At 34.3% G+C, this 24,560-nt stretch overlaps 1 protein-coding gene across 1 annotated transcript in view; it reads right to left on the reverse strand.

Moving 5' to 3' along the window:
- Nucleotides 1–24,560, reverse strand: part of DNAH14 (dynein axonemal heavy chain 14) — a 259,414-nt gene that overhangs the window by 198,998 nt on the left and 35,856 nt on the right. The window contains exons 8-15 of the mRNA XM_032466614.1: nt 22,918–23,056; nt 18,864–18,995; nt 13,633–13,880; nt 11,167–11,296; nt 4,801–5,074; nt 4,269–4,314; nt 4,057–4,154; nt 666–832 (exon numbers count right to left, since the gene is read on the reverse strand). Of these exons, the coding sequence (XP_032322505.1) occupies nt 666–832; nt 4,057–4,154; nt 4,269–4,314; nt 4,801–5,074; nt 11,167–11,296; nt 13,633–13,880; nt 18,864–18,995; nt 22,918–23,056 (1,234 nt within the window). The remainder of the gene's footprint in view (nt 1–665; nt 833–4,056; nt 4,155–4,268; nt 4,315–4,800; nt 5,075–11,166; nt 11,297–13,632; nt 13,881–18,863; nt 18,996–22,917; nt 23,057–24,560) is intronic.

Genomic DNA, 24,560 nt, shown 5'->3' on the forward strand with positions numbered 1-24,560 from the left:
GTTGTATGTGAGGTTCATTTTGTTAAGAACCTCTACTAAATACCTAAATATGTTGGAACATAAGACTTTAAGAAATTTAGATGGCTTTTTATATTTCAATTTTACGTAAAAGCAGAGTAGGCTATTTAACTTTATAATTAGCATATTATTTTGAGCCATGTAGTAGAGACATCAATCATTCATTTCTTTGCTTGTCACCCTGTTTTAGTGTATATGCTCTGTGCATAGCCCTACAAAAGTTCACTTCTGAATACTATGGGACTTTATCCAATTCCCAAGACATAGCTACTTTGGATAGAATAAAATCTTGACCCAAGCTAAGAAAATTGGATTCTCTTATTAATTTGAACAAAAAATGCTCAGTTAGATGGAAATGGGAAAAGCTGAGATCATGGAAAGTCAATATACTGGCAAATCAATATTATGAGAGAACCATAAAAGAGAAAGCTCGTTTTCATAGTGGAAGTTGGAAAAAATATACAGAGGTGAATAGAGATGAAAAATCATGAGGAAGACAAATGGGGAGATAGGCTGGGAATGATTTTCCCAATTTCCATTAATTATGATACTCTGATTTTTCAATAAATCCCTTTAATTTAAGAATTTCAGTGAGTTACTGCTCCTTAAACCAAATACTCCTTAAGGTAAACTGTTTTCAAACTTACTTGACTTTGGTAGGCAGGATCCATTTCAAAAAGAATCTGACAATCTGGCCATCTGGTTTGATTCTTATAGTCTATTACACCTTTTCTCTTATTAGGTAAATCCATAATTAAAGCTGAATTAGTAAAGACAGATAGGCGAGGATCTTGGCAAAGAGGAATAATTTTGGCTAAAAATATATAATTCAAAGGTTAGTATTTTCAGAAGTCCCACTGAAAGCAACACTTTAAAATTATCCATGACATTTACAACTATTGAAAATTCAGGTTGATTTATTTTGAGGGCTAGATAGTATTCTATATTGATAAATGGGATTTAGAGACAGGTGTAAAAATTTGGATTTAATATTATGGAAACAAAGAACTACTCATAGGTACTGGGTATTAGTGGGTCAAGGCATGTTTAAAATAAAATCTGAGAAGTCATTAAGTTAACAAATACTTGAAGTGTATCTGCTATGTGAAGAGCATCATACTATTGTAAGGACATAAAGATTAGAAGACACCATCTCTACTGTCACTGGGTTCATAGTATAGCTTAACAACTGGATGTCTATAGGCAAAAAAACAAAAACAAAAAACAAACCAAAAAAACCCACTTCAACCTACACTTCACAGACTATACAGAACTCAGCTCAAGATGAATGACATACCTAAACATAAAACACAAACTTATAAAACTTCTAGGAGAAAATATAGTAAAAATACGTGTGACCTTAAGTTAGGCAAACAGTTTTTAGAGACAAAACCAAAAGCACAATCCATAAAAGAAAAAACTGATAAACTGTATTTTATCAACATTAAGAAGTTTAGCTCTATGAAAAAGAATGAAAAGACAAGGCACAGACAGGGAGAAAATTTTGCAGATTTTGTATCTGATAAAGTACTTATACCCAGAGTGCACAGAAAGACCTCTCACAACTCAACAACAAGTAAACAAACACCCCAATAAAAAATTAGGCAAAAGATTTAAAAGACACATAAGCACATGTATATAATAAGCATATGAAAAGATTAACAATATAGTTACTCTTTAATGAAATGCAAATTAAAGCCACAATGAGATATCATCACACACCTATTAAAATGACTAAATTTTTAATTTAAAAATCTGACAATACCAAGTCCTGACAAGGATGCAGAGTGACTAGAAGTCATACATTGTTGGCAGGAATGCAAAATGATACATACAACCACTTTGCAATTCTCATAAAACTAAACATATACATGTCATATACCAGCAATACCACCCCTGGATATTTAATCAAGAAAAAAGAAAACTTATGTTCATCCAAAAACCAGAATGTGAAGAGCAATTTTATTCATAACTGCCCAAAATAGATACCACCCAGATGTGAAATATATAAAACACTGTGCTACCTCCAGACAATAGAATATAACATAGCAATAAAAAGGAATAGACTGTTGAGTCATTCAACAATATGGAAACAGAAAACCACCATTAGAAGAACAAAGTAATAACTGCTATAGGCAAAATTAACTGATGAATGCTAAAAATAGTGAGCAAAATTTTCAGAAGAAATAAGATGTTAGCATAATCTCAAAATATCCCTCCCCAAATTTGTTAATTACAGGAGGAAATACAGTCACTTGAGAGTGGAGAAAACTGACCACCTTAATCAAGTGATTATAGTTATCACCACCAGTAGTAAGACATAGCAACATTATGTACTACCTTTTAGAGACAACCCTGTGGTACTCTTCTCCAAAATGTATAACGTTAAACTCATCATGAGACAACATGAGACGATCCAAAATTAATAGACAATCTATAGAGCAACTGATCAGTACTCTTTAAAAATCTTAAGGCTATGAAAGACAAGGAAAGACAGAGGAAGAGAGTGGAGAAGACTTAGGAGATGTGACAATTAAATGCAATGTGAGACCCAGAGATTGGATCCTGAACAGAAAACAGTGAAACAACTTGGAAAATCCAAATGAAGTCTGTTATTTTGTCAATATTATTATATTAATATTAATTCCTTAGTTTTCATAATTGCACTGTGGTTACACAAAGCATGTGAAGAGTATGTAAGAAATCTGCACTATGCTCAAAATTCTTATATAAGTCTCAGATTATCTCATAATGAAAACTAATACAAAATCAAATGGTGGAAACGTTTCATAACAACAACAACAACAACAACAAAAGAAATGGAAATGATCAAATGTTTAGATCCAGGCAATCCAAAGGTAAAAACCAAAAAAATCCAGAAGGAAGAAAGAATGTATGGAAGACTGATAAAAGACTTTATTCTTCACACTGAAAAGCCTCCCTGTATTTTATGAAAGATTAGCATAGAATAATATATACTCAACTTTATTATAGTAAAGTCCCTAACTCCAAATGATAAATTACTGGACAGAAATAGCAACTTTACAAAGGAAGGCAAATCAGAGGAACATCAGACTTCTAGCTAGAAGACAAAGGAATAGATCTGTGGACTTCTGAGAAAAATATGGGGGAGTCAACAAGAGACCACAGCTGTCTATAATGTGTATAAGACTATCATATTGCAAAACATAAATATCTCCAGATTTTACTCATCAAGAACTCCTACTCAGCTGATTCAAAATGGACTAGGGGCACATAAAAACTTTAACATATTTATTGATTTTTAAACAAATCTATGTCTTTATGCATATTTTATCCTAACAATAAAATGCAAACTTTAAAATAAATTTGAGATTTCAAAGGACATGCTGATTACATTTCAAGCAGTTTTAGGGAAAGAATAAACTTAACAGCAGTTATAAAGTGTAGTGAGAAAGACTACATTCCTGGGGCCTGCAGAAAGAAATCAACTAATGCACTGGATACCAGCTTAGGGTGGAAAAAGGGTCCTCTGAACTCAGCAAACTATCATGATGTGACAGGAGAATAATGGAACATTTAAGGAGCTGTCAAGGGTCCTACTGTTTCAAGATCTTTGTAAAACTTAGACTGTGGAAAAGGGATAAATTCTTTGGTCAGGCTAATAATTTCCATGTAATTTCAGATTATGAACACACAGCTGGAAAAGAATAAAAATTATTTAAGGTGGAAACAATGTTTTTGTTATGCTGTGACAAAAGATACTGATTATTTTAAATTTCATAAAATTCTGCAGTACATTACTGAAAAAACCCAAACACTGGGCTATTTTGCTAATTCCCACTTTTATGCACTCAATGGCCATGTGTATAATTCACACACCCTCAAATAATTCCAAATTCACGTTGATTTATTTAAAGAGTGTGAATTTGTGATCTCTTAATAAACTATGTCTGCTACATTACTGGGTAAAAGCATTAGATGTCTAAATTTAAGAAAAATTGCCAAAGAAGACAATGTATCTAACTAAACTCTTAAAATACTTAGTAAAATACTTACTTATACATATTTCAATATCAGTCAGCATATTTTGAATTTTTCTTGAAAACTCCAATCTGTTGGGAGTTATAAAGAGATCTGTAGGGAATTCTGAAAATCTAAGAAAGAAATTAAATTTTATTTAATATTTATAAATAAAAGCATATATAAGAAAAAATGCACTAACACATAAAATATAATTACTTGTAATTTCAAAAATGTCTTCTACTTACCCATCAGACATGTACTTTTTCTCTAACTCAGCTGTGAGGTCTAAATCTATTAGAATCCATTAAAAGAAAGAGAATTAAAAAATTGACATATACTTACATCTGCTAAATGACAAGGTGATATATGCCAGTGCTTTCTAAACACCCTAAGAATAAACTAGAAATGTTATTTGAAAGACAGTATTCAGGCAGTACACCCCACCCCCAGATTCTGATTAAGGAGATCTGAGAACAATTCTAAAAGTCTGAATTTTTAACAATCATCTCAAGTGTTGTTTACTCTGATGAAGAGGGTCCTTAGGGCCCCTCAATGAGAAATGATATATGTACTGAGATAAGAAGTGTATAATGGTGTTATTACTTACATGCACCACAAATGACCTATAAGTTTATGCTTGAGCATGCTTACTTTAATATTTATAAAAATCATAACCTATTAACTGATAATACATAAACTACTTCAAGTTTCTCTCATGTGTTATCCTCCAGCTTTTAGGATATTTCCCTTCACTCTTAATAGTCTCATTCAACTTACCTGAAAGAATTTCAAGGTTGAAACTAGAACTTTCTGGTTTCATCACTGGGAGCAGTTCTTCATTTGAGTGTTTAATGACTAAACTGACTTCATTTTCTGATATTTCATCTTCACACATCACAGATTTTTCACGACACTTGTCAGACTCGTGCAAGTTCTCTTTAGAATTTTCTGAAGAATTACTCTCCACAGGAGTTCTCAAGTGTAGATTTACTTCAAATATTGGTGCACATATTTTTCTCAAATCCTTATCCACTTTAATACTATTTAAAATCTAATTTAACAGATGTTAGAGTATCAGTGTCAATATGTAAACCAAAGAACGCTCCTTCTATTGAGGATAATACAGATCTAAATTTTAAATGAAAAATAATAACCTCAGTATAAATAAATAACATTCTATTGCCATAACTGATTTGCATTTTAAAATAATTTAAAATAAATGATATATCATAATGCAGAAGTTTCCCCCCAGAGACTGTGTAAATTGATGCCAGAGTGACTTCTTATTAATCATTTATGAGCTTACTAAAAATACAAATTCTTAGGCCTTAACCCCAGTGAGTTTTAGTCAAAAAGTCAGGGGCAAGGGCCAGGAATCTGAATCATTTAAAAGTTGAACAGGTGATTCTATTGTGGACTCATATTTGAGAATTAAAAATCAAGAATATACTTCAAATCCATTACTATAGGTCCTAATCCTTCACTTTAACATAATTATACTAGTATAAGTATACCTACTGAAAAATAACAGGAGTATTTTAGGTATAAATATCTTATTTACTAAGAATGTAATTGCTCTTAGGCTCCATCTAGGTGTGGCTTCTCAATTAATCTACTGATTCCTTATATCCCATAGATAATCAGCTGTGCTCAAGGCATCTAGTTAGTTTCTCAGGTGGTCATCTGAATAACCTCTTGGAACCACAACCTTTACTTTCAGTCATTAAGAAACAAAGGGAGCTAACAGTGAAAACAAGTCCTTCACCAAAGGGAGATTTAGTGGGGGGTCATCATGTGACCTAGATCGAGATCTACCTATGTTAGATGAATTGTAACAACGTTGAGAAAAAATATGTAAAAACAGAAAGGCAGCAGAGTAACATTTATACAAATTTTAAACATGTATATACCAAAACCTAACAGTATATTTTAAAAATTCAATGTAAACTTATGGAAAGTGGATTGAAGAAAAAAACATAAACTACATCTCATAAGAGGAGCAGGATTGGTTAAAACTGGGGAAAGGGGAGAAACATAAAATAAAACTAACAAGAGACCCTGAATGAACTGATGAAATGAGTATGCATGAGTCAAGAGGATGATCAACTCACCTCTCCATATTTAATCTCTTAGACAAAAAGACATGGAGGAAGAACAAGTTATAGACAAAGGCACAAGATAAAACCCCCAAAGAACTAAGTGAAGTGTAGATAGGCAATCTACCTGAGAAAGAGTTTAGAGTATGATCATAAAGATGACCAAAGAACTGGAGAGAAGAATGGGTACACAGAATAAGAAGTTAGAACTTTCCAACAAAAAGTTAGAAAACAAAGAACAAGCAAAAAGTGATGAAGAATACAGTAACTGCAATGAGGACTGAGAACATATTTGAAAATATAATAGCTGAAAACCTCCCTAACCTGGGAAAGGAAACAGTCACCCAAGTCTAGAAGTGCAGAGATTCCCACACAGGATGAACCCAAAGAGGAATAAAGACACATTGTAATTAAAATGACAAAACTTAAAGAGAAAATATAAAAAGTAGCAAGGGAAAAGCAACAAATAGCAACATAACTCCCATAATACTATCAACTGATTTTTCAGCAGAAACTCTGCAGGCCAGAAGGGAGTGGCATGGTATATTCAAAGTGATGAAAGGTAAAAACCTATAACCAAGAATACTCAACCCAGCAATGCTCTCCTTCAGATTTGATGGAGAGCTCAAACAAACACTCACGGTAACCACAAACCAAAAACCTATAATAGTTATACACACAGAAAAGAAAAAGGAAATGAAATATAACACTAAATACAGTCATCAAAAGAGAAGAGAACAAAAGAAGGGAAAAAAAAGACCTACAAAAATAAATACAAAATAACTAACAAAATGGTGATAAGAACATATATCCATAATTACCTTAAATGTAAATGGACTAAATGCTCCAACCAAAAGACACAGAATGGCTGAATGGATACAGAAACAAGACCCATCTGCTATTTGGTGCCTATAAGAGACCTGCCTCAGATCTAGAGACACACAGAGACTAAAATTGAGGGAATGGAAAAAGGCATTCCATTTAAAAGGAAAGCAAAACAAAAACAAAAACAAAACAAAAGCCAGAGAAGCAATACTTATATCAAACAAAATAGACTTTAAAATAAAGACTGACAAGGGACAAAGAAGGACACTACATAATGATCAAGGGATCAACCCAGGAAGAATATATAACAATTGTAAACATATATACACCCAACATAGGAGCACATAAACAAATACAGAAAGTATTAACATACATAAAGGGGGAAAATGACAGTAACACAATAATAGTAAGGGACTTTAAAACTCCACTTACATCAATGGACATATCATCCAGACAAAAAACCAGTAAGGAAACACTGGCCTTAATGAAACATTAGATCAGATGGACTTAATGTTATACAGAGAACATTAAATCCCTAAACAGCAAAATATACATTCTTTTCAAGTACATACGGAACATTCTCCAGGGCAGATCACATGCTAGGCCACAAAACAATTGTCAGTAAATTTAAGAATACTGAAGTCATATCAAGCATGTTTTCCAACCACAACACTACGAGATTAGAAATCAACCACAAGAAAAAAATTTCAAAAAACACAAACTCGTGGAGGCTAAACAATATGCTACTAAACAACCAATGGATCTCTGAAGAAATGAAAGGAAATCACAAAATACCTCAAGACAAATGACAATGAAAACACGATGATCCAAAGCCTATGGGAGGCAGCAAAAGCAGTTCTAAGAGAGAAGTTTGCAGTGATACAAGCTTACCTCAGGAAACAAGAAGAATCTCAAATAAACAATCCAATCTTACACCTAAAGAAACTAGAGAAAGAACAAATAAAACCCAAAGTCAGTAGAAGGAAAGAAATCACAAAGGGTAGAGCAGAAATAAGTGAAATAGAGACAAAAAAAGAAAAAAATCTATGAAACTAAAAAGTGGTTCTTTGAAAGTATAAAAATTGATAAACCTTTAGCCAGATTCACCAAGAAAAAAACAGAGGACCCAAGTCAATGAAACCAGAAATGAAAAAGAAGAATTTATAACCAAAATACAAAAGATCATGACACTACTACAAACAACTATATGCCAGTAAAATGGACAACCCAGAAGAAATGGACAAATTCTTAGAAAAGTATAAAAAGTATAATCTCCCAAGACTGAACCAGGATGAAATAGAAAATGTGAAAACAGACCAATTACCAGTAAAGAAATTGAATCAGTAATATACAATCTCCCAAAAACAAAAGTCAAGGACCAAGTAAGTGGCTTCACAGGTGAATTTTACCAAACATTTAGAGAAGAGTTACGCCTATCCTTCTACAACTATTCCATAAAATTGCAGAGGAAGGAACACTTCTGAACTCATTCTATGGGGCCACCATCACCCTGAAAACAAATCCATAAAAAGATATCACACACACACAAATTACAGGCCAATGCCACTGACGAACATAGGTGCAAAGATCTTGAACAAAATACTAGCAAACCAAATCCAACAATACATTAAAAGAGTTATACACCATGATCAAGTGGGACGAGAAAATGAAAACAACGAAGCCCAGACTTAATAGAAGGAAGGAAGTAACAAAGATTAGAGCAGAATTAAATGAAATAGAAACCAAGAAGTAGAGATCAGTGAAACTAAGAGAGACAGGCATGTTTAATCTACTCATTTCAAATCTGTGGCGTTTTGCCTCTTATTGATGGCACTTGCCTATAAAACCAAGGCTCTTAAGTCCCTTGACTTGACTCAGTCCAGGGCTAGGAAAGCATCTAAGGCAAGACAACGCAATGCAATGCTATTATGCTCAAATGCTGAGCACATCTCTTTTGGAAGATAATCATTTTGGCCGAGGCAATAACCCCAGATAATGAGACTAGGATTCAAACTACTTAGCCCTTCACAATCTGTTCAACTCCATATTGTGGAATCACACCAAGAATCCTCTGCCCCTTAAGACTTTATCGTTATTCCTTTCTTCTCATACTTTCTGACTTTTGCCTCCACATTTCATGCTCTTATTTAATATTCTTGTAGCCAGTGTCAATTTGATTAGATAGCCCAAAGATTATTTCTAACATGACACTATGTTCCCTGGCAACTCTTCCAATGATCTATATACACCATGCCCTTCTTCAGAATGTTAACCTGGCAGTGCTATTGGGAGGGCTAAATAAAAAGACACGTGTAAGAGCACGTAAAATTGGCAACTTCAAATAAGATCTCTCTTCTAAATTCTATAATTTTTTTTCACTCTTTGTGTGTTTAATCCTATAATGCTCTCTTCTTATGGAAGAAATACTGGTTTTATACCCATGTTTGGTGCCTGCAAAAAAAAAAAAAATCTTCCTCATACTAAAAGCACTATTAACAAAATAAAAATCAAACAACATATTAGGATGTACATTTTCAATGTATGACAAATGGTTATGGTCTAGATTTTACAATAGTTTTTGTAATTAAATAAGAAAAAAAAACTCCATTAGAAAAAAGGGGAAAGGACATCAAAAGGTCATAAAAATGAGGAATAAAAAAGGCTAATAAGCATGAGAAAAATATCCAACATTATGACTAGCAATATAAATAAAAATTAAGACTGGTTAATTTCAGGTTTTAATTTTCAATAGGCAACAACTAGCATAAAATAGGACATACTTAAAAGGCAGTCTTTAAGAGAATAGAAATTAATATCATCTTGTCTGTAGAGAAATTCTGCAATGCATATAAGTAGTCTTAAAAATGTCCTTAATGTCAATTTAATGTTAATCCTAAGGAAAAATTTAAAATAGTGCATATGCTTTTATCTTGAAATATTTCTACTCCAAAGTGTTTATAAAAGAACTAGTAGACACAACTAAAATACCAATTCCCTTAGAGTACAGATTAGGGATATAAAGCACTTAGGTTAAATTTAACCCCAAAAGCAAATACAATTTTCATGAAAAAATTATAAAAGACATTTAGAGACATTAAAGAAGAGTTTAACAAAACCATGGTAGAAAGACTCAATACCATAAAATATTAACTCTCCCACCACCAACTGACTATGTATCTAGACAATTTCAATCAAAGTCCAAATAGGGTTGATACTAAAATGTATATGGAAGTGGAAATGGCTAATAAGCAAGACACTCTTAGAGAAGACTTATCTCAAAGCTATAGCGCTAATCCAGTAAGGGATCTGCATTGTAACAGGCCGATAGGTCATCAGAACAGAATAGTCTAGAAACAGAAGACACATATATACAAAAGCATATGATAAATGATAAAGAGTCCTATCACCCACAGATAACAACTGTTATTTTGTTGCATGTATTTCCAGACTTCAAACTATGTAAGTGTGCATATTTTTTTCTACTTAATACATATGGACATTTTCACTTGATACTAAGTCTACTTAAAATTTTTTTTTAAAAGAAAGGATAAATAAAGTACATATTATATAGTGCTGTCTCATAAAACTGTTTGTTTTGCCAAAGAGGATAAACATTTACCACGGAAGGTTTAATCTTAAGAAAACAGTGCTGGGGTAGGGTGATAATTCTTCATGGCAAGAAAAGTTTTCCTAATGAAAGTTTCTTTTAGGATTCCCTCAAGGTTTCTCTTATTTGGCTTGTGTCATTTTTAAGTTAATAGCACAAAAAACGTACTCTGAAGTAAAGCAAAAAGAGAGGCATACAGTAGTGGCAGTAGAAGGAGGGCACTGCTACTTTAGCTAGGGTGGCCTTCCCTGACTACTTCCATGTAAAGTAGCATATGGTATCACTCTGTATTCCCTTATCTTGCTTCGTTTTTCATCATAGTACTCATCACTTTATTATCTGTCTCTCTTTGTAGAACATAAGTTCTAAGAGGTTAGGGAATTTGTTCTGCCCACTGCTGCATTTTAGTCCCTAGTTCAGTACTTGGCACATAGTAGGTATAATGTGTAAACAAATGAAACAATGGAATATGTGTAATTATAGCTTTCTACAGTATAAACAGGTGTCTGTGTGACTGTGCGTTTAAGTGTTAATTATAAATCACATTTTTAATTCCAGAAGTTATTATTCATTTTACATTAAAAAGCTATGTTTATCATTTTCAATCCATTTTACCTTATTAATATCAGCTTCTGTTTTTACTTCTGACTTTAGAACAGAAGAAACATGTAAGTTTGAATTATTATCAAATTCTCCATAATCATTTGTTATCTTTCCAGTGAAAGCAAAGATGCCCTTATGTATTCTAGGTTAAGAAATAAGAAAAAAAAAAGTCTTTTAAAACTCTTATATCTCATTAATATCCAGACTACATAAATAACTACATATTCCTCCATAGAAGATATACAGGTGGCCAACACATGAAGAGATTCTCAGCACCTCTAATCATCAAGGAAATACAAATCAAGACCATAATGAGATAATCACTTCACACCAATTAGCGTGATACTATAAGAAGCAAAAGGAAAATAATCAGTGCTAGTGCTTTGCTGGTGGCACTTAAAACAGTGCTGCTACCATGGAAGATAACAGAAAAGTTCCTCAAAAAGTTAAACATGTAATTGCCACATGATCCAGCAATTTCACCTCTAAGAACATGCAAACACACACAAAAAAGAACTGAAAGCAGGGACTCAAACAGGTATTTGCACATCAATGTTCATAGAACCATTAATCACAACAGTCAACAGGTGAAAACAACCTGAATGTCTATCAATAGATCAAAGGATAAACAAAATGTGGGACACATACAATGGAGTATTATTCAGCCTTCAAAAGGAAAGAAATTCTGATACATGCTACAACATGAATGAACCTTGAAAATATTATGCTAAGTGAAACAGCCAGATATAAAGGACAAATATTGTTTGATTCCATTTCTATGATGTACCTAGAATGGGTTAAATCATAGAGATGGAAAGTATAGCAGAGACTAAAAGGGCTTTCTTGGTTGGGAGGCGGGTTGCATAGGGAATGAGGGGTTATTGTTTAATGGGTACAAGGTTTAAGTTTGGGATGATGAGAAAGATCTGGAAATGGATATGGTGATGGTTGCACAACACTGTGAATGCACACTTAAAACTGGTTAAAATGGTAAGTTTTATGTTATGTATATTTTATTACAGTAAAAAATCATATGTCTCATTTCATCAGGATAGGGAAGTAAAAATATTCTACAAGCTTTAATTGGGGAGAATAGAAAAAAACATTTTTATGGAAAACTAAAACATTATAAGTATATACTAATAGAAAATAATAATTTAATCATAATTATTAGAAAGATGGAGAATTCATAAACAAATCAAAAAGCAAAAAAGAATTCTAAAACAAGGAGGTGGGAAGAACTGAAAATGAAGAGACATTTGACTGCATCAGCAAAAACAGGAAAAGAAGAAAGAGAAAAGCAATAAACAAAGTAAAATAAATAATAAGCATAAATAAAATGGAAGGAATAAAATCAAAGCATAAGAGTTATTACTAAATGTGAATAGGTTCAATTTCCCTATCAAAAGACAGAAATTCTCAGATTGGGTAAAAAAGCAAAATCTAGCCATAATAAAATAAGGCAGAAATCTAAAAATAAGATGAAAAAAAAGGCTGAAATAAAGCTGTCACAGGAGTTTCTGGAGGCAAGAGAATAGCACAGAATCATTTTTTGTTTAATCTTTCCATATTTCTCACAAAAATCAGAAAGAAAACAATCTGAATAGGACTCCATTAAAGAAATTGAATCAACAATTAACAAGCTTCCAAAACAGAAAGCCCCAAGCCCAGACAGGTTTACTGGTGAATTCTTACAAACATTTAAGGAAGAAATTATACCAATTGACTCTATGAGTCTAGTATTAAAACCAGACAAAGACACCACAATAAAAGAAAACTATAGACCAATACCCTTCATGAATACAGATGCAGAAATCCTCAATAAAACACTAGCAAGTTGAGTCCAGCTGCATATACAAACGATTTATACACCATAATCAAGTGGGATTTGTAAGAATGCAAGATTGGTTCAGCCTACAAAAATGTATGTATGTAATGTAGTGCATCATATTAATAAAGTAAAAAACACACGATCATTTCAATCGACATGGGAAAAAATTTAACAAAATTCAACATCATTTCATGACAAAAGCATTCAACAAAGTAAAGACAGAAGGAACATCCTCAACCTGATAAAAAGCACCTGTGAAAAACCCACAGCTAACATCATACTTAATGATGAAAGACAGAAAAGCTCGCCCCCTGAGATCAGGAATAAAACATAGATGTTTACTCTTGCCACTTTTAGTAACACTGATTCTAGTCAGGGTAATTAGTTTTGAAAAGGAAGGAAGGAAGGAAGGAAGGAAGGAAGGAAGGAAGGAAGGAAGGAAGGAAGGAAGGAAGGGAGAAAGAGAGAGAAAGAGAAAAAGAGAAAGAGAGAGAAAGAAAGAAAGAGCATCAGATCAGGAGAAAAGAAGTAAAACTATCTCTACTTGCAAATTCTAGCTTAAATTATTGTATATTTCCTCTATAAGTGACAGTATATCACAGCAATATGATTATAAATTCCTTCTATAATGCAAAAAAGTGATTTACTTGATGAGACTTTCATTCTTTTTTTCCACTGTAAATGACATTTTAGCAGAATTATCAAATAATTCTAAAAGTAGTGTGACTGCAGTGTTCATTAGCTGACGGATGAGTTCCTGAAACATATAGTCAACCAACATTAGAAACTTGAAAATTACTTTTAATAAGCGTCGATATTTAGGCAGCTTGAAATGTGCTGTGTCTTCAGAGAGGTTTGACTCAAAGTATTCTTTAATATTTTTCTTTTCTGCCACCTAAAATTCAATAAATTGAGAGACAAGTGATCATTTCCTATGTTAATATAGTGTAATTTCTAATTTATAGTATTTTATTAGTTTAAATAATGTATTGAACTAAACATTATCAACAACTTTCATTAAGACTTCGCTTCATGCTTAACATTGTATTTAAATGTCAAAGAAAAAGAAAACAACTCATGCGTTATGAAGTCTATGAAGTTTGGTGTCTTAGTTATAAGCAGATAAGTTTATGGAACTCAAAGAAGAAGTACATACTAATGATATCAACATGCGTCTACTTAGAGAGACCCTCCTCAAATACACTAAGAGTTACCAGTAGGGGAGAGCCAAGTTTAAACGTAACGTTTCCTAAAACCCAGTGCAATGCTGTCACCCTGACGCTAGGCTATAGCAATCAGAATTTTTTAAATACAGAATTAAGAAAAAACTTGAATTCATTAAATTTGATGTTAGAGTTTTATTTTTTTAATAATATAATCATATCTCAAGATGACTCAGTAAGTTATTAAAGACATGTTTTAATAAAAAATTACTGGTATTACTGGTACCACTAAACATTTCTAAGTTGTGCTTCTAAAAATAATTCTGAAGTTACTCAAAATGGTTTCTTTTTGACACACAAACATTTTTTATTAATGAGGGGACTTAAAAATATTTCCAATTTTCATTCTTTTTTGGTTGTTCGGGTTTTTTATGTTTTGCTCCATTGATACATAAATACTTGGTAAGTCATCATCCATTTCAACTTGTATTCTAATTTTTAAAAACATAATTGCATTAGTTTTTTATGTTGCCTCTCTTCATGTTTCATTTTATTCATTTTATTTTCTTCTTAAAAATTAATTGGGTCAGTTATTTACCAAATTGGAAAATTTTTTACGGTACTGGTTGACTCTCTGGAGGAATGATTTACCGATGTGATGCAGTTCTTTAGTGATACAATAGTTGCAACAGTTGCTTGAAGAAACCAGACTAGAAAAAGACAGGATTTCTATACCAATTATGGGCAGAGTCACACTGGGCTTGATAAATGGCATGCTAACTTTATTAATAGGTATTGTTTTTATTGGAAAGGTTATCTTTTCAATGATTAGAAAATTTTATGTGCATATTGCATGTTTTTTTATTGGTAAAATGGTGAAGCAGAGCTTCGAATGGCTTAATAACTATATTAGTACAAAATTATACAGTGACAAGCCTGGTAATGTTGGTCTTTTTACTGAATATTGGTGAGGCTGATGGGAATTCTGGCATTTGAGAGGCTAACATATTCTCTGTCATCACAGGGTATACTTTTAGGTCAGGCATATCTCAATTTTGACTGTAGGTTTACGTCACTGATGGTGACTCTTGGTTTCCAGTCCATCAGTTCTATACCTGTGCTGTATTTTTCCAGAACTAGGCAGTCCCAAACATTGCTGAGAAGAATGTTTTTCAATCTAGATGTATTTTAGATTCACTTGAGGAGCTTTTATAGTGCTGTCTGGGCTCTACTATCAGAAATTCTGATTCTGTTGGTCTAAGATGATCCCAGATATCAATATCGACTACCCACCCCAGGTGATACTAGTGTGCAGCCTACTTGAGAACCAATAGCCTAGAGTTTGGCCACAAAGTAGTGAGACTCAGGACAGTTTAAATAATTCATCCAAAATGGTGAGGGTAACCTAGCTTCTGCCCTACAACAAACATCAATAATTAGACAGCTATCGATGAACAAAAACAGCTCTGGAAGTTAAGTCCACTTAAGAAATTTTAGCAACACGGTGGAACAAAAAACTGAGAATAATTGCACAAAAAGAGAAATAAGACAGCTTCAGTTTTCCTGCATCATCCCACCTCCCACCCCAAGCTGGCTTTGCTCAGTGCCAAGAGGGAACTCCTCTGGTAGGAAGAGTCCCTCTGGCCAGGATAGGAAGAGGAGAATGAGCAGCCAGCTTCCCCAGATTTGGGGGCACTGCACAAAGGTCTCTGATTTCACCCAAACAAGCCAGCAAAGCTGAGATGTACAGATGGCTAAACAAGGAAGAAAAACAGGGACTGCCAATAGCAGCCATGCAGGAGGAAAAACTGCAGTTCACAGTGACCTGCTTGACAGACAAACTCAGCAGCTTTTGCCACTAAAGAACCAACAGCTAGCATTGCTGCTGTAACCCACCACCCAGCAGATTTCACCAGCTTTTGCCACACATATTTGCATTTCACTGATGCCTAAGTTCCTCCCCAACCTCTCCTCATCCCTGTCTCTGCCAGAGTCCAGGAACCACACCAGGAGCCAGCCCATGCCTCTACAGCTACCTGAATGCAAAATGCCAGACTAAAACCCCATGGCTGACCCTCACTGCCATGCATACACTCAGGGCTAGCCCCTCCAGCTATGCACTTGCACCTGATGGCATAATGCTCATCACCAACTCCACTGCTTGCGCAGTCCCTAGGTGTGTGTGAGAGAGACTCTGCACTCACAGGAGAGTACACATAATAGCCAGGGCCTCCACAGCTGCTTCTAGTTCTGGATCAGGCCCTGTCTTCAGTCACTGGCCTGTACCACTGTGCCTACTTGCAACTTACCTCACCAATTAAGCATCTGCATGCACCCAGCCTCACCCTCATTACTAGCCTCAACTGCCATGCACCTGTGGTGAGACTCAGCAACCACAGTAGTAAGTACTGACAGCCAGGTTCCAGAAGCTACCAGTGTACCCACAGTTGGCCCAGCCACTGCTGCTTGTCTGGCCCTCACCACTACATGTGTGTCTCCAACTGGTCCCTGCCATTGCATAGGCACCTGCAGATGGTCCTATCAGCCAAGTGTGTACACACCATTTCTGGCCATCATGACTGCCTGTCTTGGTCTCTAGCCTCTAGACCCGGAGGTACCACTTAAGACATCAACAGCCCTTGCAGCCACTGTGGACCCTCATAGCACTTGCCAAGGACCATAGAGTTGTTGATGCTATTGTCCTAAGAGGCCTGAGGTGAGAGACATCACACACTGCCACCCAGGACCCAGTGCCTCCACATGGCCCCACATTTGGCACCCTGTACCACTGGACCCAGGGTCACAAGATGTTCTAGCATGCCCCATCCACAAGTGAAAGGCTTCCCTTACTGAAGTCAGTACACAAAGTCTGGAAGAGGTGACTGCTTCTTCAAATGCACAGACATCTACACAAGGCTACTGGGAGGGACTGTGAAGAATCACTGAAATATAACACCACCAAAGAGATACAGTAAACCTCCAGTCAATGGCCCAAAGAAATGGATATACAGGAATTATCAAAGAATTCAAAATACTTGTTCTAAAGACGCTCAGAGAGATATAAAAAACACAGATAAACAATTTGCTGGTATCAGGAAATTAACCTTTAGCCAGACTCATCAAGATTAAAAGCGGGCTCAAATAAATAAAATCAAAAGTGAAAGAGAAGTTACAACTGACACTACAGAAACACAAAGATTATAACTGACTACTACAAACAATTACACATCAACAAACTGGACAAAATAAAAGAAATGCATATTCTTTATGCATAAAAACTTACACTCTCCTAAGTCTGTATTAGGAAGAACAGAAAATTTGAACAGACCTATTAGCAGTAATGAAACTGAATCAGTAATCAAAAATTTCCAACAAACGAAAGTCCAGGACCAGATGTCTTCACAACAGGTGAATTCTACCAAACATTTAAAAAAAGAGTTTGCACCTGTTCTACTCAAACTACTCAAAAAAAAGTGAAGAGGAAGGAAAGCTTCACTGTACCAGGCCAGCATCATCCTAATACCAAAACCAAAGACATCTCACACACACATACACACACACAAAACAAAGACATGACAAAAAAGAAAATTCCAGACCAATATCATTGATGAACATAGATGCAAAAATACTCAACAAAGAATTAGCAAATTGACTTCAACAATACATTAAAGTGATCACATACCACGATCAAAAAGATTTGGCTCATAGATGCGAGGATGGTTCAATATCTACAAATTGATCAATGTGATACACCACTTTAAGAAACAGAATAAAAATCATGATCAATCCTGGTGATGCTAAATGTAAGAAAGTAAAATAACTATGACTATACTTTATTAGTCCCTTTTTGATTTATACTGTCCTTGGCTAAACTGACCCAAAGTCTGTCTACATATGACTGGGCTTAGGGAGGTTAGGGAGACTATAAGGAATAAGATAAGGAATGAGAGGCTTTATTTCATTGACAAAAAAATAGCTGCACTTCATATTCTTATCAAGTAAAAATACTTCAAGTAAAGCCTTGAAGTCATTGCTACCCAGTATCGATCAAAAATTCAATTCACTGAAATAATATTTGAAAATAGTTTGAGGGAGACACAGTATACTCATTGCTCCAGAGAGCCTCAAATGTCCAGCTGGATTCATTCAAACCAGCAGAGGAAGCAAGTCCAGAACTAGATGATAATGTATCAATCCCTCATCAAATGGCACTTGTGAATTATGCTTTCTTGCACTGTCATTCCCTATACAGCAAAGCTATATAAAATAATCCTGTGAAATGAGTCATAGCACACTGTGTAAGAATGCTCTGAGGACATTGTTCATTGTATTATTGAATCCTTTTTATAAACTCCTTAGGAAAGTTTTGTCTCATCTAGTTATGTTTCTCCCGAATATGAGTTTTTTGTCTTACAAACACTGTGAACTTTGTAACAAATTATGTTTCCTTATATATGTCAGCTTAAATTAGTTTAAGCACATTGAAGGTATTTACAAAAATATACATATATATGCAACATACACACACATACACACACACATTTATTTGCCTTCTACATAGCACCTAGAGAAATCATGTATCTACTTGGTTGGCTAATTAACCACCTTTGTCCCTCTACCTGCCCATTTCTAACACTTTTCCAGGGATGTAATTTGGAACAACTGTTTTAGTCAATACTTTAAAAATGATAAATAGAATACAATCAAAGATGTACCTTTAAAATTGTAATTTTCACTTCTGAAATTGCTTTATCCATGATATTTTCAAGTTGTTTCAATGCTTGGATAGCCTGCTGTAACTGTTCTTCACAAAATTCATCTAGAGAATATGTTCGAGACCTATCCAGCTAATTAAATGACAGTAAATGTTCAGCATTGGAAAATCAAAATTCATTTACAAAAATGAAATATTTTGGTTATTGTTTCATGTCATAAAGAGTGTATTTTGTACTTTTTTTACATTATGCTTTCTATACATTATGTTTTATATTACTATATGCATTACACATTCTTCAAATTCAAACATCCATAATTAAATCTAAATAAACCTTGATAGAAGACAGGAAAACACACTATTTTAATGGTAACTAAAATTAAGCCAAAGCAGAAAAATTCAAGAGTGAATATATTTTTGAAATACCTAGGAACTCAGGGGACTCACCAATCCTAAAAACTCCTTTCACCTCTGAAGTTCCAATTATTTGTAAAACTTAAAAACATGAACACTAAATGCAGAATGAAGAGGCTGAAATTAAATAATTCAACTAAAGTAAATTTCATTCTGAATTTATTCAGAATCCAGCACAGAAAAATTTCCATCAACTAAACTCTCTAGTAATACAGACATATGTTTCATCCATTCATGTGTATCCCATCATTCTTCCTCCTTCCAGTATTGTTTTTTTCCCAAATTGTGTTGATTCTCTTGCCAAAACAGATTTTCATCAATAAATATGAAGACATCTTTATCCCTAGTATACTACTATACTTTATAAATATAGGCCTCCAAAAATAGAGGAGGTAGGATTGAAAAGTACTGCTCTGGCATTAAAATTTTGGGTTAACTCTGTGCTCTCTCTCCTGGTTTCATATCTGGTTACCAAGTCCTGATTTTTCCAGTAAAATAAGTCTCAAAAACCTTCCCTTCTGATCTCACTGCCAACTGAAGTCCTTATTGCTTACACCTGTATTATTCCAGTACTATAGTAACTGATCTCTAAATTCTCGTATCTCCTCACTTTCAGTTTTTCCCATAAACCAATGTCACATTAATTTTCCTAAAATAGCATGTTCAGCAACTTTCAATAGTTAATAGTTGTTCTTTAAGAACAGTTCTCAAAGTTTACTCTGCATATATATCACCTGAGGGACTTGCTAAAAATGTAGATCATGAGCCCCACTAACTGTACTACTCCCAAAAAGGGATGGGTCACAGAAATTTATGTTTTTATTAAGCACTCAAAATACTGCCCAATAAAATAATCATTCTTGAATAAGAAACATAATCAAAAGTCCCAGGACTCTTTTAGCTGGTTATGTGTCCTTGCATATGTAACAATCTCTCTAGGGTTTATTTTGTCATTTAAAAGTGAAAGTGTATATAAAACAATCCATGTATGTGCTTCCCCTTCTACTTCTAAACATTCCAGTTTCTTTAAAGGTGTGGATGAAGAATGCAGCTTGCCAAGTCAGAAAACAAAAGGATGTTGCAGCCATCAAGCCAGCAGCCACTGCAGCCACCCTCAGCTGTGCACCCTGAAGGGATTCAGGATGGAGAAAAGCTGGGTACTTAGCCCTAGATAGTTAAGGTGCAAATCAAAGGAATGATTTCATAGAGCCCAGACTCTTTGCATCCTCCCATACATAGAAAAGTCCTAAACTCATTAACCTAAGATGTCTGATTTTCTTTAGTTAACAGCAATCTTTTGATGTTCTGACACCTGGTTTTTGTTGCAAAACCCCCCTATATATCCCCGCCTCCTCCCTTACCTCTTCAGAGCAGTCCCTCAGAGCTATCTAAGAGGCTGCCTCCCGGGTTTGAGTCCTCAGAACGTCTACCAAATAAAACATAATTCTTAACTTTAAGGTTGTGCTTTTTTCCCGCCAATCAGCAAAGATGTTCTTTCATCCCAGCAGTGTATACTGGCACACTCATGAACTTCATTCATGGCATTAGCTTCTAAACAATGCTATCATATGCACCCATAAACCCTGCTTTATTCTCCTTACCTCCTTACCAATCTTCATTGGTATCTGCTTCCCCAGCTATGCATAACGTCTCAGTCCTAGTGCACAACTCATCATCTGCTTCTTGATCCAGCTGAGTTCTCCTGGCTATGAATCTCTGTTCTCTCTCCAACACTGGCTTCTCCATAGACAGTCTTGGAAACTCCCATTCTTGCAAGCTGTCCTCACAACTCCCACCAGAAGCACCCTTGCCCTAAGGGCAGGTTCAGCTGCTACTTTTCCCTTATTTCTCTTATACTAGACTTGATGTTCAAAACCTAACCTAACTTCCAAATCAAATGTATATTGAATGTTTTACACAAATTCATGTCCCTTATTTAACTGCCCTATTCCCCTTCCCCATGGCTATTCAAATCCAGCATAGCCTGGCTCATGATACCCTTCCTTCATGAAGCATGCCCTAACTTGTACTCCAAAGGCAGCTAATCTCTGCTTCCTCTGAATTTCTGTGGAATGACTATTTTACAAGTGTTATTTGCAAACAAATGTTCCTTGCCTTAGATTTTGCTAATTGATTAACTATGATGATTAGCAAAACTGAGGGACTACTTCTAGAATTAGATATCATTTTTACATGTAAAGAATTTTCTCTTCAATAAACTGTAAGCAGACTGAAAATAGCAGATTTGTTTTTTACTTTGTATCCATCTCCTTTGCATTTTGCATATAATAGATAATTAACACATTATATATTGTCTGGAGAGGATTGTTCCCTTCTGCTTCATGTTCTGGGGGAAAGGTTATATGGCCTAAGGTCTACAACATCCCTTCTCTGTCACTGTTAGCTTTAACATCCATTAAGCATTTCACAGATTTCAAAGACATTCTAAAGTCTCCTTTGCCTTGCCACCTATGATTAAGTTAATTGATAAATTCTGTCACTCAGTCATGCATAAAACAACATATCATAGCTGCCCAACTAATTTCCTTCTACATTAAAACCATATCAAAAATACTCCTCTGTGACATGTTTCCTACTTAACTTGAATTTAATCATTTTGAAGCATTAGTATTCTTAATATAACTATACAAATGATACTTTATCAGCAGTGATTAACTCATCTTTCCTCACTAATTCTTTTATTTACTGAAAGACTATTTGAGGACCTACTATGTATCAGTCCCTATACATAACTGATTCTAAAAATAAGCTGTTTACAAATATTAATCTTATTACATGTATATAGTCAACACAATTAATTTTTGCACTGATTGTCAAATTTATCATTTGTCCAGGCCCTTTTACCATTTCTCTTTCTACACCTCGATGGCTATCAGTTTTACTTTCAGTGTCTCCCTTACATAGCAGGTAAGTGAAATAAAAGCTGCTGGAATCCTGTTCAACTGTATAGTAAACACTTAATATTTATAGGTCTATGTACTTAACCTCTTTGGAAGAACTGTTCTATACAAATTAAATTATTCATTAAGAAGTCATCCCTTCTAGAATTGTGGAACACAAGAATACATAAATTTAACCAAATATTCTGAGTGGCAACTTATGACAACTTCCTGACATGCCATACTAAGAGAAGAATAGCTGGTGACCATCAATTATGTATTAGAGGTGGGGAGGGTATGGGTCAGTGGTAGACTTTGTTCTTAGCATGCATGAGGTCCTGGGTTCAATACCAAGTACCTCCATTAAAAAGTAAATAAATACATAAAATTAATTATCTCTCCCCCCAAAAACAAACAAAATATTGTGTATCAGAGCTAACTGATTATTTACAAATAATATTGAACATTCAGAGTTTTGAAGAAAACTAAGAGCCTCATAACAACATACGTTAAACGCATGGAAGATATTTTTTTATTCCTTAATTATTAATTTAAGGAATGTCGTTAACTATTATGAGTGAGTGGAATAATGTTCTTTTAAGGTATTTTAGAACATCAGTCATTCATAGGGATGGATTACTGTGGATCTAGAAATCCGAATTCCTTTGAATTTAAAATTCCATTTGTTTTTCCTACTTTCTATATAACAATATTGTCTAACAGTAAGACATTTCTACCTACCTTTACAAGGCATATGGCAGATGGATTATCTTCATTATCTTTTTTGAGACTAACTGCTTCTTCACAAAGTCCTCTTATATAAAGCAAACAGCCTTGAAATAACTCATCAGCCAAAAAAAGATGGTGATATAAAAATGACCTGAAAGTTAAAAAATTTCCAGACTTATCTCTCATTCAAAAGAATGAAATTAATTTAGAGGTAACTAGTATAATTTATTTCATATGTCTATAGTTAATACGTATTACATCTACCACATTTTAAATGATACTGATAAAGATTACTAAACATTCTGGGTTTTGATTGGCTGATGATGCTGCAGTCAAGGTTTTGGTACTGGGGGTGGAACAAAATAGGAGGGGAAACAAGTGATGATGTTATTCTGTTATGCCACTGAGTCCATTAATTTTTGAAACAGTAGGCAGTGATATCCAAAAGGAATTATAGTCCCCTATTTATTAAATTGAAATAAATTTCCTCAATTTATTTTTTATCCAATTACAGGAAAAAAATTAACTAGATTAGGGGCTGTTTGGAGAATGTTTCTTATATTCTTCAACCCCCTATAGCCCAAAATAGAGAAGTTGGGGCTTTTTCTTTTCTCTGCTGCTTTCTGTTAGTCTGGTCATGGTCATAAAGATGAAACAAATTACTGCCTACAACACTGGAAAGAGTAGAAGGGCAGAACTGGAGGAGAAAAGAGCAGAATAGAAGAGATAAAGCTCCTTGAAAACTGCATCAAGAAAAGCAAACTTCTCTGTGCAACAGTGTATAGAGAGGAAGGGGCCCTCTGCCCTTCATTGATTCCTTGAAAGGTGGCTGATTTTTATAGGTTGTCATCTCACAATATACAATTAGCTTTTTCCTGTATTCCCATTTTACAGGTAAAAGCTTTATATACCAGGAAGCTAGTGAAGCTTAAGCTTCATGGGCTCTTTATTTGCACTACCTCTTTCAAAGCCTTGTTATTTATCTTAAAGAAGGGCTCCTCAAATTATATAGGCTTCACATAACATGGAACTACTCCTGGATGTCTGATATTCCTCTAAGCATCTACTATACAGAGGAAGAGAGATCATACTAAAAACAAGCGGCACATCCCAGAAAGTGAGATGTCACAACAAGCAAACCCAATCTTGGTATTTATTAACAAAAGAATGATAATCAAAATTCAGGTAGTAATGAACTCACATTACCTAGCATTGTTTAAAGCTTTCTTTTTTTCCTTTAAAAATGCATTCAATTTTATTTGTACATTTTAACATAGGTACAAAGATATGGGGGGTGCATTAGAAAAATAACTATAAGCATGGAAAATGTGAAAAAAAGTTGAGTTGTAATGGCAAGATCTGATAAGAGAAAAACAATGTATCAATTAATGACTTATCAAGTACAGGTGTTATGAGAAATTCACAAATTTCATTTTATTATAATAGAAAACTAATTACATTCTCCAAAACTTTATTCACACGCAACAAAGAATTGCTAGATATTAGAAAATATATCACAGAAGTATATTAAAACTCAGGTCCTGGCTTCTAGGAAAATGGAGCAGATATATCCTTCAGTATTCATCGACTTAAGTACAACTAAACACTCTGGACATTTTACATAAAGCAACCATGAAGGAGACACTGAAAGGTAG

The sequence above is a fragment of the Camelus ferus genome, chromosome 23, assembly GCF_009834535.1.
Source record: "Camelus ferus isolate YT-003-E chromosome 23, BCGSAC_Cfer_1.0, whole genome shotgun sequence".
In the NCBI taxonomy this organism is placed as follows: Eukaryota; Metazoa; Chordata; class Mammalia; order Artiodactyla; family Camelidae; genus Camelus; species Camelus ferus.